This window comes from Sminthopsis crassicaudata, chromosome 2 (genome assembly GCF_048593235.1).
Source record: "Sminthopsis crassicaudata isolate SCR6 chromosome 2, ASM4859323v1, whole genome shotgun sequence".
NCBI classification, from domain to species: domain Eukaryota; kingdom Metazoa; phylum Chordata; class Mammalia; order Dasyuromorphia; family Dasyuridae; genus Sminthopsis; species Sminthopsis crassicaudata.
In genome coordinates this window covers 493,056,490-493,071,870 of record NC_133618.1, presented here as the reverse complement: position 1 = coordinate 493,071,870, position 15,381 = coordinate 493,056,490, and the positions used below count along the sequence as shown (strand labels likewise).

Here is a 15,381-nt window from a genome sequence, read left to right as displayed (position 1 = left end):
GAGACGCCCAATGGGAAAAAGAAAGACAGGAAGAGGCGGGGCCTAACTTGTATTTGCCAATAGGTACTTCTGGTTTGTGCAACGTCCTTGTTGTGATTGGCTATGAGGCACTCAGGCTAAGGAGACTAGCTCCCTTCTACGATTCGAGGGAATCGCCCAAGGCTGCGGAAGGGTAGGTCAGAGCGCACTTCCGGCGAGCGTCAGCTTCCTTCTCTTGCGCCTCCATGTTAATGGCGGTAGCGGTTGCCTCAGTGGGACTCTAATTCGGCCTCGAAAGGGAGTAGCTCTTTCTTTCGGCTTCCGTCTGCCCCAGTCAGCACTCGCGCCCGCGCCCTCCCTCGCCAGCATGTCTGTTGTGCCGCCCAACCGTTCGCAGACGGGCTGGCCCCGGGGTGTGAATCAGTTTGGAAACAAATACATCCAGCAGACCAAGCCTCTCACCCTGGAGCGCACCATCAACCTGTGAGTGACACCCTCAGCATCCTGCTTCTCGGGCCGCGATGTGCCCCCTCTCTTTCCCGCCGTCCCCAACTTCCTTCCAGCCTCGAGAGCACCTCTGACACCCCTTCGATTTTACCCTCTCTCGAAGCGCTCCCCCAACTCCTTTTCCAGGGGCGCGCGCTCTCGGCCCCCCGTGAGTCCCGTGCCCCTGTGGGCTTGGCGCGCACCCATCTTGCTTTGGCGCGCTCGGCCTTTCACTCTACACGTGGGCGTATCCCAGGCCATCCTCCTCTCCCTGAACCCCCCCTCAACTTAAATGTCAGGTTTAAAGAACTTTAGGGCATCGTAGACCAGTGTTTTAAAATCTCTAACGTAGGAAGTAGAAGACGCTCTCAGTCTGTCACTAAGCCTTTCTGTGTGCAGGCGCGGGGCTGAGCCCTGAACTCTCCTGGCCCTCGAGCTCACAGCATAACAGGGGGAGACTTTGTGCAAACATTAACGTAAACAAACCCTATATATTCCTTGGAGAAGGCACTAACACTAAGGAAGCTCGGGAAAGGTTTCCTATAGAAAGTGGGATTTAAGCTGGGACTTAAATCAGGGAAGCCAGGGGGATAAAAAGGGGGAGCATTCCGGGCATGGAAGACTGCCTGAGGAAAGACCCAGAGTTGGAAAATGGAGTGTCTTATGTGTAAGGAAGAACTAGGTACAATTGTCACTAGATAGAGGAGTAAGTGGGAGATTGTCAGGTAGGGGGCTTGGTTATGAAGGGCTTCACTTAACAGTAGTCGCATCTGGAGTAAATGACCGCATCTGAGAATCATAGACCATAAAGCCGAAGTTATTCAGTAAACATTTACTAAGCACCTGCTTTGGGCCAGGCATTGCGTTAAATGCTGGGGATACGAAGAAAGCCTGTTCTCTAAGAGCTCAGTCTAATGGAGGACACCACAAAGCAGCTGCGTACAAAGTATATCTAGGATAATTTGGAGATATTAAGTAGAGGGACAGGACATTCTGTTAACATCTAGTCCAAAATGGGCTTCAGAAAGGGGAATACATTTATCCATGAAAAAACTCCATAAAAATAGAACCTTTGTAATAGTTTTTTCTTTCTGGCAGCAAACTCCATTACTTACCACGTTTGCCTTTTTTTGTGGGTTCTTTCAGTTGTCCCTGCTTAGACATTTGGTTGGATTGGCAAGTGGGAGGCAGCTTGAGGTCTATCTTTTTTGCTTTTCCTTTCAAGGATATTGCTTTTTTCCACTAGGCCAGCATCCTGGCAAATTGTACTGCTTGTGGTTGCTGTGTGGTACTGCATTGTTGCTATGGGAACACATCATTTTTTTGCTAAGAGATGACTGGTCCTAGAAAAGCATTCTCCAAAGATTTTTGCTTAAACTTAAAATGCAGATTTTTATCAAGAATATAATTCATGTTTGGAATCTCATCCCAATAAATGGGCAGCACACATTTTTATTAGTCAGTGAGTGAGTGTGCTTATCTGTTTTTGGTATTTTGACTAAAATGTAATCTACTGATTTTTATCTCAGCAATTTGAAAATAATACCTAGAGCTATTGTCAAACTACCAAACCTGAAAACATTCAAATTGGACTGCTTAATCCTTTCTGAGTGGATGGTCAGAATTAATGCTCACTAATAACCTTTCAATTCTGGTGCTATGAAAATAAACTTGTGGGCTAATCTGAAAAAGATGAACATTTATAACATTTACATGAAAAAATGCATTCTCAGTTCTAAAAATTAACAATTTTAGAACACAATTTTTTTGGAAGTTGGGTACTGACTGTATTCAGAAATATTTGTGGTTTAGTAGACCCAATTTTTCATCCTTCTGGATAGGCAAGAAACTGGCTAAATGAAAATAAGCTTCATCTTTTGTTTCTTCCCTTTTATTCTTTGTCATTGTTGAGTTTTTTCAGTTGTGTTCTACCTTTGTGACCCCATTTGGGGTTTTCTTGACAAAGGTATTGTAATGGTTTGCCATTTCCTTCTTTAGCTCATTTTATAGGTGAAGGAACTGAGGCAAACACAGCTAGAAAGATGAATCTTCAGGCATGGCACTCTAATTCAGTGCTCCAACTAGTTGCCCCTCAAAAGAATGTAGGTAAAAATATTACTTAAAGTGCCTTTTAAGATTACTGTTCTGTCATTTGATCTTTAATTTTTCACTTTCATGTCCTCATAGGGGAATAAGGACTACATCTTGCAGTGTTGCTATAACATGTCTAAGTAAAGATGATGTTGAGCCCTCAAACCAAATATCAATTACATGTGGGAGTGAATTTTGCTAATTTGAAGTAAGAAAGTATGTGACATAATTTAAGAATATCATGGTGTTTGGTTTTAGACTTCTATTTGTTCTTTTTTGGCATTAGAGTTATGAATTAGGGATACAATGTATAAACACTTTTTGGTAACTTGTTAAGAATGTCTAAAGCAGGGGGCAGATAGGTGGTGCAGTGGATAGAGCACCAGCCTTGAATTCTGGAGGACCTGAGTTCAAATCTGGTCTCAGACACTTAACACTTCCTAGCTGTGTGACCCTGGGCAAGTCACTTAACCCCAGCCTTTAAAAAAAAAAAAGACTGTCTAAAGCAAAAACATCTCCCTTTCCCCCACCAAAAAATATGGAACAGTTGGATTGAGGAGCCAGCTGCAGTTAAAGAGGATAAGAACTGTAAGATCCTAAATTTTTAAAATTTTCCTCCAGAAATATTGAATTTATCACTTTGATATGAGGGAGTAGTACATCTGTGATTTGGAGTAAAGTAGTTCCTTACTCCATTCCCTCTTTCCCTCCCTCCCTCTTGCTCATGGTGCTTAGTAGTTGACTTGCCCTTGCTCAGGCAATCACTTTGTGTTAGAAGCATGACTTGAACCCAGATCTTCCTGACTCCTTTGCCAGTTCTCCATCCACTAAATTGCTAGGTGATGTAGTAGATTGTGAGCTGGACCTGGAGTTAGAAAGGCCTGAATTAAAATGTAACCTCAGACATGTGCCTCAGGACAAATTACTTAACAGGCTCTCCCTGTTTACTTATTTGTAAAATGAGGATGATGGTAGCATCTACTTCTGAATGAGGTTAAAATGAGGCAAAACATGTAAAGTTCTTTGCAAACCTTAAAGGCTGTATAAATACTAGCTATTATTATTGCTGTTACTATTATCACTTCTTTTAAAATGACTTTGTGTGCAGTGAATCAACCCTCTGTAAGAGAGCTCTTTGGAGGTGTGAGTATTTACTGGGCTTGATTGTATGGGTCTATAATTTGGGACAAAAGGGCTAAAAATTTTTAAATGGTTTTTAAGCTGGAAAGCTGGAAAGAGAACTTGGAGAGAGAATTCAGGATAAATCAATCCAAAAATAGAGTGGTTTGAGAAGTATCCTTTTGTTTTGTTTTGTTTTGTTTTTTGTTTTTTTAATAGATTTTTTTTAAATACATAGTTTTCAGCATTCACCTTTGCAAAACCTTGTGTTCCAATTTTTCTCTCCCTTCCTCCTCCTCCCCCAGCAGCAATCTAATATAGGTTAAACATGTGCAATTCTTCTTAACATATTTCCATATTTGTCATGCTGTGCAAGAAAAATCAAAAAGGAAAAATAAAATACAAGAGGAAAAAAAAGCAAATAAACAACAACAAAAAGGTGAAAATACTGTACTTTGAGCCATATTCAGTTTCCATAGTTCCCTCTCTGAATTCTGATCTCATGTTTTATCTCAAATCTATTGGAATTGCCTTGAATCCCTTCATTGTTGAAAAAAGCCAAGTCTATCACAGTTAATTATTACATAATCTCGTTGTAGAATACAATGTTCTCTTGGTTCTACACACTTCACTTAGCATCAGTTCGAAATATTCTTTCAGAAAAGCCTTAAACAAAGTATAAATAAAAATGAAAAAGAGAGTACAGAGGAATGAAACTGCTGATGGAGTTGGCATGGTTCAACTGAGAAAATCTGAGGAGTTTATGGATATAGTTCTTAACCAGGGGAGAGCTTTTTATGTACACTATCCCAGTTTGTAAGGAAATTACCTATTTCAATCTGAAACTACAGTGGAGCAGACGTAAAAAAAAAGATGTTTTAGATTTAAAGGGCTGGAATAGTTCCTGCTATGCCAGTAGATAGAAGTAGGATGAAAAAAATAAATTTTAGCAGTTACCAGGGTTGGACAAAGGAAGAAAGGATGGAAAATGAGAAATTGAGGTTTGCCTCTTAAATAAATTGTACACCAAAATCACACTGGTTAAGCTTTTGCACATTTCAACTTGAGTTCATGTAGTGGAAAAAGTGTAGCTAAAGAATCAAAAATTGGGAAAAGATAGAAATTCACAGATAAGGTTTTTTAAGGATCAATTTTCTCCTTTGAAGCTTTGATCTTATCATCAGACAGATGGTGATTGAGAAGTTCATGAGGACAACTTTGTTTTGGAGAAAAATGATCCCATTTTGGCAGAATACTTTCTTAACCCTAATGTCCCTGAGAAGTTCTTAAAAGAACTAAAGAAGAGATAGATGGTCTTTGTTTAGAAGATTGGGATTTCTCTATAGGATTACTTCTAAACTTTATAATAATTAACTAGTCCTGTCTTCTGCAACACCATATTTACAGTAGAACTAAGCAGAACAATTTGGATAGCACTTGAGAGCTATTTTATAATGGAACTAGATTATATGTCTATGTATAGGAGTCCAGTGGGATACTCAGCAGCTACTCTACAAAGTAAAAGGCAGACAGCATAGTATGGAAAAGAGAAAGCCAAGAAAACCTAACTGGATTCAAATTCATTCTTTTCTATATAATAGTTGTGTGACCATGGACCAGTCACTTAACCTTTCAGTGCTCCCAGAAAACTGTTTAGTTATCCCAGAAAGCTGCATCGGTTGAATAAGTTTCCCCACAAATATTTCTCAGTATTAATGGAATCATGAGTCCCATCCAAACTTGTGTGTTGTGTATAGCATATATGTATATAGAAATTATAAGCATGCATAATTAATATAACATATAGTCTTATGTGACGTTAGCTGTGCCAGTTACTTAATGTTGAGCTTCATCTTCCAGGATTGTAGAATTTGCCTCATTATGTGGTTGTGGAGATGGTAATGGGATGTTAAGGTCTGCAAAAAAATAAAAGTCCTATAGAAAGCCAGTTTTTAATTATTAAGCCAATTCCATGAAACTTTACTTTGTAGTAGTAGATTGTTGTGAACTATCATTTTCAGGTTATGCACTTTGTTTTGTTTGCAGATATCCACTTACAAATTATACCTTTGGTACAAAAGAGCCTCTTTATGAAAAGGACAGCTCTGTTGCAGCTCGATTTCAGCGAATGAGGGAGGAATTTGACAAGATTGGAATGAGGCGGACTGTAGAGGGTGTTCTGATTGTGCATGAGCACCGGTTACCCCATGTATTACTCCTGCAACTGGGCACAACTTTTTTCAAGCTGTAAGTGTTTGGAAATTAATAGTCAAGTTCCCATTAACAAAATGCTATAATACAACTTGTAAAATATTAGAATCCTTACAAAACTTTGTATTCCATATTTCTCTCCCCTGGACAGCAAGTTAATATAAGTTAAACATGTGTAGTTCTTTTAAACATGTTTCTACATTTATCATACTGTGCAAGAATAATCTGAACAAAAGGGGGGGGGATTTAAAAAAAACAACAACAGCAAAGAACAACAACAAAAAAGGTGAAAATACTGTGCTATGATTCACATTCAGTCTCCATAGTCCTCTGGATGTGGATGACTCTTTCCATCACAAGTCTATAGTAATTGCCTTGAATCGCCTTATTGTTGAAAAGAGCCAAGTCCATCACAGTTAATCATTACATGATCTTGGTGTTGCTGTGTACAATGTTCTCTTGGTTCTACTCACTTCACTTAGCATCAGTTCATGTAAGTCTCTACAGACTTTACTGAAATCATGCTCATCCATTTCTTATATTTCATTATATTTTTATATATTTTATATTTTATATATTTCATTATATTCATATACCATAACTTATTTAGCCATTCCCCAATTGATGCTGCCCTGCTTTTTTAATAATAGAATTCATAGTTCATTTCGGTTTATCACCAGTGTTAGAGATTCAACCTTATTTTGACATGTTCTTTAAAATGGATTTTTCCAAGTTTAATCATGATACTTAATTGTATTACTTTTTATATGAACAATTGAAATTTCTATCTGAAAATGAATAGTTTCTGTATTCTCCAAATATCATGGGATTCTGTTTATAACATTTCATTCCTCATGAAAATGTTTGGCCAGTAGTTATTCAACCTGACTGGTAGAAGGAAAAGTTAATCATTGGTGATACTTAGAACTAGTTATTACACTGCAGTGAAAAAAGAGAGCCACTGCACAGCAGCCTTACTGTTCTGTTTTCCTTATTTTTGTTTGGAAGACTGGCATACATATTGAGATTTGTTTGAAAAGATATTTACAATGCTGAAATGTTTGTTTTGTGTTGTCTGAATGTTCAACTTTCTAGAATCCTTAAATTATTTTTAATTTGAATCAAGTTTATTATTTCAACTTCTAAATAGAAGAGGTAGTCAATAAGCATTTGTTAAGCACTTACTATATGCAGGACACTGTTGAGTGCTAGGGATTCAAAGAAAAGCAAAAACAGTCCCTCCCTCAAGGAACACATTTTTTTTTGGGGGGGGGGGAGTATGGAAATGTGAATAAGTAGATAACTGTGAGATCTATTCAGACTGCATGGAATGTAATTGGCAAGGCAGGGTACCAGCATCTGGGAAATTGAGAAGGGCCTCCTGATGGAAGGTCAAATTTAAACTGACTCTTGAAGGGAAACCCCCAGGGAGAGGTAAAGAGGAAAAAGAATTCAAGGTATGAGAAAGAGTCCTTTGAAAGGCATGGAAATGGAAGGTATAGTGGTATGCTTGAGAAAATGGCAAGTGGCTGATTCTGGAGCTAATAGGGAGACACTAGAACTCATTGAACAGTAGAAGTGAGGTGGCTAGACCTATGCTTTAGAAAAATCAGTGAACATTGGCAGTGAAATAGAGAAGGGATTGGAGTAGGGAGAGACAAGGCAGGAAAACCAGGTATAGAGAGCAATTGCAATGGTTCAAATAAGGTGATGATCACCTGTGTGAGTGAAGAAAAGGGGACAACTAAAGTGGTAAGCATTATGATTGAGAGGATGGTGATAATCTCAAAAGAAATAGAGGAGTTAGAAAGGAAGATGGATTTTGGAGATGCCTAAGAAACTTGTGATTCAAGTTGTCCAAAAGGTAGTTAGTGATGCAAAACTGTAAGATGCTAGGGCTATATTCAGGATGTCTCAAAGGTTTTGGTTATACATATTTAATATGTATGGGAAAGCCTGCCATCTAGGGGAGGGGGTGGAGGGAAGGAGGGGAAAATTCGGAACAGAAAGGAGTACAAGGGATAATGTAAAAAATTACCAATGCATATGTACTGTCAAAAAATGTTATAATTATAAAATTAATTTAAAACATTTTTTTAAAAGTCTTGGTTATAGTGTTACATTATTAAATAAGGGTAAAACATTAATGGCATAAAATATTTAAATCTTAAAGCCAAACTTAGCTTTTAGGACATTGAGTGCTTCTGAGAATTAGAAGATAGTTGAACTTTGATCACCAAGTGAAAAAACATAGAAAAAAAGGACAGAGCCTTGAGAACATTGGTGCTTAGCAGGCATGGTATAAAGAACCAGCAAAGGAGACTGAGAAGGAGATAGGACTATCAAAAGAAAGCAATGTCATGAAAATCTGGAGAGGAGAGTATAAATTAGTAGAAGCAGGAACAATAAAGATACACATTGAAAAAAGGTCTTTAGATTTTGAAGTAAAGAGGTTTAGAGAGGGCCTGTTTCAATTGAATGATAAGATTGCAGGCCATATTACATAGGATTTTTAAAAGTGAAATGAGAGGAGTGGAGCCACTTAATATGTGTAGCTTTCTCAGGGATTTAGTCAAGAAAGGAAATAGAAATACTTTTATATTGTTATATATAGGCTATTTGTTAGTGAGAAAGTTAGATCAAGTGATTTTTTAAGAATGGGAGAGCCAAAGGCATGTTTCCAAATAGCTAGACAGGTACCAGTAGGAAGAGATTAAGGATAATCAGGATAATGGAGCTGGGAAAGAAGGCTGGCTGGGAAATCAGAAGGGGGGTGCATATGATAACATATAACATAACATATAATAACAAGGTTTACCTTAGCAATGAGAAGAGTCACCTCTGTCTCTAGACCAGAGTGAAGGAGGAGATAAGAATACTGTAACTTTTTCACAATGTTCTTCTGAATATTAGTTATATTTTATTTGGAAAGTAAAATTTCACGCTTGTTATTTCTTGGGCAAGACAACTGTGCAGCATTTTTGTTAAAATTTTGTATAATTGACTATCATTTCACAGACCTGGTGGTGAACTTAATCCAGGAGAAGATGAAGTAGAAGGACTCAAACGTTTAATGACAGAGGTATTTTCTTTTTTCATTATTTTAATACAAATACTGTCAAATTGGTAATTGTGATTCATATTCAAATAACTTAGATTTATTTGGAATTTTTGTTTCATTGAAGCTTTAATTTTCATTGAATAAAATTTAACAACAGAAAATATGACTTTTTTACTCTTTTCATTCTCAATAATAATTGATTCTAAATTTCTTAACTAAAAAGATATTTTAGTGACACTTGCTGAATACTTTATTATTGAAAGCACAGTTACTTTTAGAATTTGTTCTAGGTTGGGTTTTTATTTAAGAAAAGGTATCAGGTTATCTTTTGTTTAGCAAAATGAAAAAGCATATTTCTGTGCTAGTTGAGCAGAAGTTCTTTAATGTATCTGAAATACACTTTAGATGAATATAGTGAAAAATATCGATATGGCCACTTGTTTGCACTAGTTGAAATGGTTGATTTATAGAAGCCATGAATAAAAGAAAGTGCCTAATAGGAAAAAAATCTCAGACAATTGGCTGGCTTAAAAGAGTGACCAGCTCCATAATTTTGTCATTGTTAGAAAAGAGTAATAGATTTGTTTCTCAAGCATTCATTTAGGATTATTCAGTTTGAACTAATTATGAATGCTGTGGGATTGATAGGACAAAAACAGGCAATTGTTAATATAGAGAATTTTTAATCATATACTTCTTACCAGTGATGTTATTAGAAGTGACTCCAATTAGCAATACAGTATATAATGTTTAACTTTTTACTAACTGTAAGTTGATTTTTTGTTTGTTTGTTTTTTGATAGATACTGGGACGTCAAGATGGAGTTCTGCAAGACTGGGTCATTGATGATTGCATTGGTAACTGGTGGAGACCAAATTTTGAACCCCCACAGGTCAGTGTCTTAATTTATATTTGTTGGGCTTTTGGGGCTTAATGTAAGTTCTTTTCAGCCATTTTCAGATAACTGTAACATAATTTTAAATTGTGCAAAGAAAGTGACTAAAATGTCCTCCTTACCCTTTAAACCAGAGATTCCACTGCTGGGCATATCCAAGGAGGTGAGTAATAAAGAAAGATCCACTATATACCAAAATACTTATAACAGCATTTTCCTTGGTGGCTAGGAATTAAAATCAGTAAATATTTGGGAATAGCTACACAAAGTTATAACACATGAATATAGTAGAATAATTGTGTACTACAAGAAAGGAGATGTATGAAGAGAAAAAGCAAAACTTACCTCAATTGATACAAAGTGAATAAGCACAAGAAAAACAGGATACACAATGATTATTATCCAAATAGAATGACAGTAATGGGAATGGAATACCAAAAATTTGTGGCCAATCTTGACTACAAAGTAGATTTTAAAATATGCCTCCTTCAGAAGGAAGGAACTTAGGAATATCACATATAATGTAAGATGTGATTGAATGTGTTGGTTAACTTTGCTTATTAAAAAAAAATATATATATATAAGGGATGTCTATCTGGGGAATTAAGTGGTTGGAGGATATATTGGCAAGTTTAGGTGATGTTAAAACAAAAGATTTTTCTTCAAATGGCTAAAGCAAAAGTGATTTCATCTTTAAAAGAGTACCATTAATATTTCTTTAAATGTGAAGAAGCCGATTAGTTTAATGTTATGTGCATTAACTGGTGAGTTATATTTTTTCCCTATTATTATAATTAAGTATCACATTGCCTTTTTCTTTTAAACTTCTGTTGAAATCTTTTTATATTACTTTCATTGTGGTATATATCTCTCAGCCATCTCCTACAGTGATTCATTGTAAAAGGGAAAGGGGAGCAATTCATCAAAACTAATAACATCAGTTCTGACAGTATATGCAGTATTCACATCCACAGTCCCCCATTCCTCCAAAGAAGGGAAAGAAGTACATTTCTCCATATCTTTGGAGATAATCTTGGCTTACCTGTTTTCTTATTACCTTTGGGGCATTTCATCTTTAAAACTGAGACTTAAGATTTTGTTTGATTTTTTTGCTTAGTATTCCTTCCCTGAACCCCTTTCTTAACTTCCTACTCTACCCTTTTATGGGAAAGTTGTTACTGGTAACTATTTGGTGAATTCTCTGAAAGTAGTAATTTGACAGAGTGGGAGATAGCTGAGTTTTCCAGTAAGGAGATTTTGACATGTTTGTCATGTTCCTGATTAAAAAAAAGAGTTTTTCAAAAACTGAATCTTGGTTGAGCCTTCAGAGTACTCCCTACATATGCTAATGATACTATTAATTCGAACTTGCCATATATGTCAGTTATATCTTGTCCTCAAGAAAATGGAAATGAAAGCTTAAGAAGAAAAGTATTCTCAAATTTTTCATGTAGAAATACCCCTTAAATTCAAAATTTCCTTTAAGAACAATGGCTCAATTTTGTTCTATTAATGAAAATTCCCTGAGAAAATTAGAGATGTCAGAAAGATCAAAGGACAAAAGTGGAAAAGTTTGGCCTTAGAGTATTAAGCTTAAGTTCAAATTAGGAATGTGTACTTAGTATATTGTCTGTTCCTTAAGAGTGCATGATATATAATATTCTACCTTGTCTATATCCTTCCCCATGGAAGATTTTTTTTGTACAAGTGAGATCAAGCAAAATTTAATAGAGGAAAGGAGACTGTCATAAAAGGAAAATATGTAGTTTGGAGGGTGGGGAAGGGAGAAGAGAAAGGGAAGGGGAGATGTTGATTACAAGCCACTTTCTATTGGCCATGATTTAATAGTTGTAGCTATGTATATGAACTTTGAATTTTTTTTTTTTAAATATATCAATTGGTAAAATTTTATCTTTTTACCCATCTGCTATCTTTCTGGTCATTACTCATTTGCCTAGTTCATGTGACATTGTGAGACTAGGGAGTAAAAGTAATTTGCCTTAGGTTATTGCATAATAGGGCTGACTTTGGGTAAAATATACTTGGGGAGAGGGGATTGTGAATAAACCTGTATATCATTGTGGGAGTGCTTCTGGTGAGAAATTCCCACCAATGAAGATTGTCACCTTCTTGAAAGTTACATGGGGCACCAAGTATCACATGCTCTGATAGGAGAAGGACTTGAACTTGGGTCTTTCGAATTCTTGTTTTGTTTTGTTTTTTTGCTAAGGCAATTGGGGTTAAATGACTCCCCCAGGGTAACACAGCTAGGAAGTACTAAGTGTCTGAGACTAGATTTGAACTCAAGGACTCCTGATTTCAGAGTGGTGTTCTATACTGCCACCTAGTTGTCCCAGATCTTTCTAACTCTTAAGACTAATTCTATCCATGCTGTCTCAATAAAACTTTTTTTTTTGGCTTTAAACTTCAGCTTTCTAAGTTCTTTTTTGTGACTTGAATATAAATCATTTTAAATCTCAGTTCCCTCATATATAAGACATAGGTATATTAAATGATCTATAAAGAATCTTCAAGATCTAAAACTTTTATCCTTGCATAATTTCCTGATGACTTTTCATAAAGATATTTTAAAACAAGTACATGCACATAAACATTTTAGAAAATGTAACTTTGTGATAGAGAAATCATGGGATTTTGTTTTTTAAATTGAGTTTTAAAGTCATTAAAAATTTTATTATTTTTCTGAAATCTGGATCTACTGGCTTCATATTCAAGTGTTTTTTAGTGATTTATTCTTAATTCTCTTTTGCTGTTTTAGTATCCATATATTCCAGCACATATTACAAAACCTAAAGAGCACAAAAAACTCTTTTTGGTTCAGCTTCAAGAAAAAGGTAAGTGTTTACTGCTCACAAAATTTTATTACTAAGACTCAGAATATTTAATTTTAGTTTTTAAAAAAAATTCTTTGGAACTTTGAAGGAAATTAACTTAGAACCTTTGGTAATTTCAAAGCATCAATTTGACATTAAAGGAGTTACCTAATTAACATACATACTAATAACGTATTGTTGATATAGTGAGATATACTGACTAGAATTGGGATTTCAGAAATGAGACTTCCTACTGAAGCCAATTCCTTATATGTTATTGTACACCTGCCATTCATAAAGTATAATAGAAGGAATAATTACAGTAGCTGGATCTAAATATAGATTACCTTAAAATTGACTAAGCACTGAGTACACATTTCAGTTTGGGCTCTAATTGTTCAGACATCAATACTACTTTTCTATAAACTACATTATTGCTGTTTGGGGTAATAGGGAGGACTGTATGGCTTTTTAAACTGATTAGTTTTTTACTCTATCATGATGATTATAATTTTCAAAAAATCACTAGAGTATTCTAACTTTTTTTTTTTTTTTTTTTTTTTTTTTTTTTTTTGATGAGGCAATTGGGATTAAGTGACTTGCCCAGGGTCACATAGCCAAGAAGTGTTAAGTGATCTAAAGGCAGATTTGAATTCAGGAACTCCTGACTTCAGGGCTGGTGTTCTATCCATTAGATGCCCCTATTATTCTAACTCTTAGAACAAACTGCCACTGATATTCTCATGTTTCACATAGATTTCCTGGATTTTTTTTTTTAATGAAAAAAAAATGCCTCAAGTTGATATTTGTGTTGTTCTAAAGGGCAATTATTTAAAAGCAATACATAAAAGAATAGTACTTAGAGGCCTTTGAAATAGATTTTCATAATCTTTTCAAAAATGTTTTTGGAAATTTTCTCATTAAGAAGAAACCAACAAAAAATTTACTTTGAAAGTGTTAAAACATTATGCTCTGTCAGTTGCTATTGTGTTGTTTTTAAAAAACAACTTTTGAAAGATTATTTGTTTAATTTTAGCCTTGTTTGCGGTCCCCAAAAATTACAAACTGGTAGCTGCACCATTGTTTGAATTATATGACAATGCACCAGGATACGGACCTATCATTTCCAGCCTTCCTCAGCTCTTGAGCAGGTAAAGAATATCAGGGTATCATAATACATTGATATATATTGAAAACTTAGAATGTTCGGGAAAAAAATCAAGAAGTAATTTTTGAATGCTGGTGCATTTTTATTTTAGTGATCATATTTTAAGTCAGTAAGAAATATATGTAAGCATTTAAGTTCCATAGATTAAAACAGCTTACATAAGGAAGATAGCTTGCAGCGATTAAGGTGTGTGGTAAACTAAGCATTAAAAACTTGATTACATGTGATATTGCAAAACTAGAAGATGTGTATCTAAGCAAATTTTAAGGAAATAAATATTTCTATAAATATGCTATCAGCCAGTCTTTGCAATTTTTGAAGTAATACTTGACTGGATTATGTTAAAGTCCTTATAATCAGAGGAAGCAGATACTAAGATACCTTGTGGTGTATATTAGGTGTCTAAATGTAGAAAAGTAGTTGAATCTGACTATATTTTGTATATTATTCCTCTATTACTGAAAACGAGTAATGAACTAGTACTTGGGTTTCTGTATGCCTATGTGCTTTACTATATTTTTTAATGAGACAGATATTGGATGTCAACTGTTATTTTGTTTTTTAATTTGCGGTTCATGAATCATGAATTCAAAAATTATCCCGTTAATAAAAATTTTTTTTCTTTAAAAAAAATTTCAGGTTCAATTTTATTTACAACTGAATTCCTGAGTCGTGGAAGAGTAAAAGAAGCCGTCTCTGTGAGCACAGCTATACAATGTAGAAGAATAAACAGAATAGGAAGTTTCTTTTTGTTCTCTCTCCCCCCTTTCCCTTCTTTTTTCCTAAATTGCCTCATACTTTATATTGTTTGCATAGTAAAGTGAATCTGAAGAACTGTCCTAGATAGTGGTGTAAACAAATGTGATAATGTATATTTCACTTTTGGTTCTACCCATACTTTTTGTACAACATTAAACAAAGTGGACCTATTTCTATTTGCATTTTTACTTTACGTTAAATCTTTGCTTTTTAAATCCTTTACAGGGTAAGGATCATAATACTCCCTTTTAGGCTGGTGGTTATTAATGGAGACCCTTTTGTAATATTCTAAGGGTTCTTGAAGCATAATCGTGTTTTAGGAAAGATTGAAGATGAGATTTTTCAGTTACTTCTGAGAATTAGGTTCTCCTCAAATGGAGTCTAAGGATTCTTCAAATAAATTAGAGACCCTCAAAAATTTACTTGGAAATTGGTGAAACTACATTTCAGAGTCAAAATAAGTCTAAAATGAGACTACTGTTCAATTTTTTATTTAATGAAAAGGTAAGTATGTGTGTTGTAATACTTTATTTGTTTAATACAAAAATATGCCATTTAATATGGACCTGTCTTTCAAAATTATTTTAAAACTAGTAAAAAGAGTGACCTGTAATGGTTGGTTGACACCCTTTAAAATACAACAGGTTTTTCATGGTCTTTTTTTTTTTTTCCCCCCCACTAGACGTTTTGGTGCTTTGAGACATTGGTATAACATCATAAATATTAACCAAAATATATGCTTGTGTGCAAATGATGAGCACATACTTATGGGTATTAA

The 15,381-nt window shown here is 35.1% G+C and overlaps 1 protein-coding gene across 1 annotated transcript; it reads left to right on the top strand.

The window, feature by feature from the left end:
• The first annotated feature begins 3 nt into the window (after nt 1-3).
• On the top strand, nt 4-14,773 carry NUDT21 (nudix hydrolase 21). The gene is made up of 7 exons (XM_074293465.1): nt 4-462; nt 5,722-5,922; nt 8,905-8,968; nt 9,750-9,839; nt 12,622-12,697; nt 13,713-13,827; nt 14,484-14,773. The coding sequence occupies exons 1-7, from the start codon at nt 347-349 to the stop codon at nt 14,503-14,505; spliced, it is 684 nt and encodes a 227-aa protein (XP_074149566.1). The 5' UTR covers nt 4-346; the 3' UTR covers nt 14,506-14,773.
• The last annotated feature ends 608 nt before the right edge of the window (nt 14,774-15,381 follow it).

Excerpts from the sequence above, each read along its gene's own strand:
- NUDT21 (XM_074293465.1), top strand. The coding sequence starts at position 347 with ATGTCTGTTGTGCCGCCCAACCGTTCGCAGACGGGCTGGCCCCGGGGT. Across the intron at positions 5,923-8,904 it reads GGCACAACTTTTTTCAAGCT|ACCTGGTGGTGAACTTAATC; the intron begins GTAAGTGTTTGG and ends ATCATTTCACAG. Across the intron at positions 13,828-14,483 it reads CTTCCTCAGCTCTTGAGCAG|GTTCAATTTTATTTACAACT; the intron begins GTAAAGAATATC and ends AAAAAATTTCAG.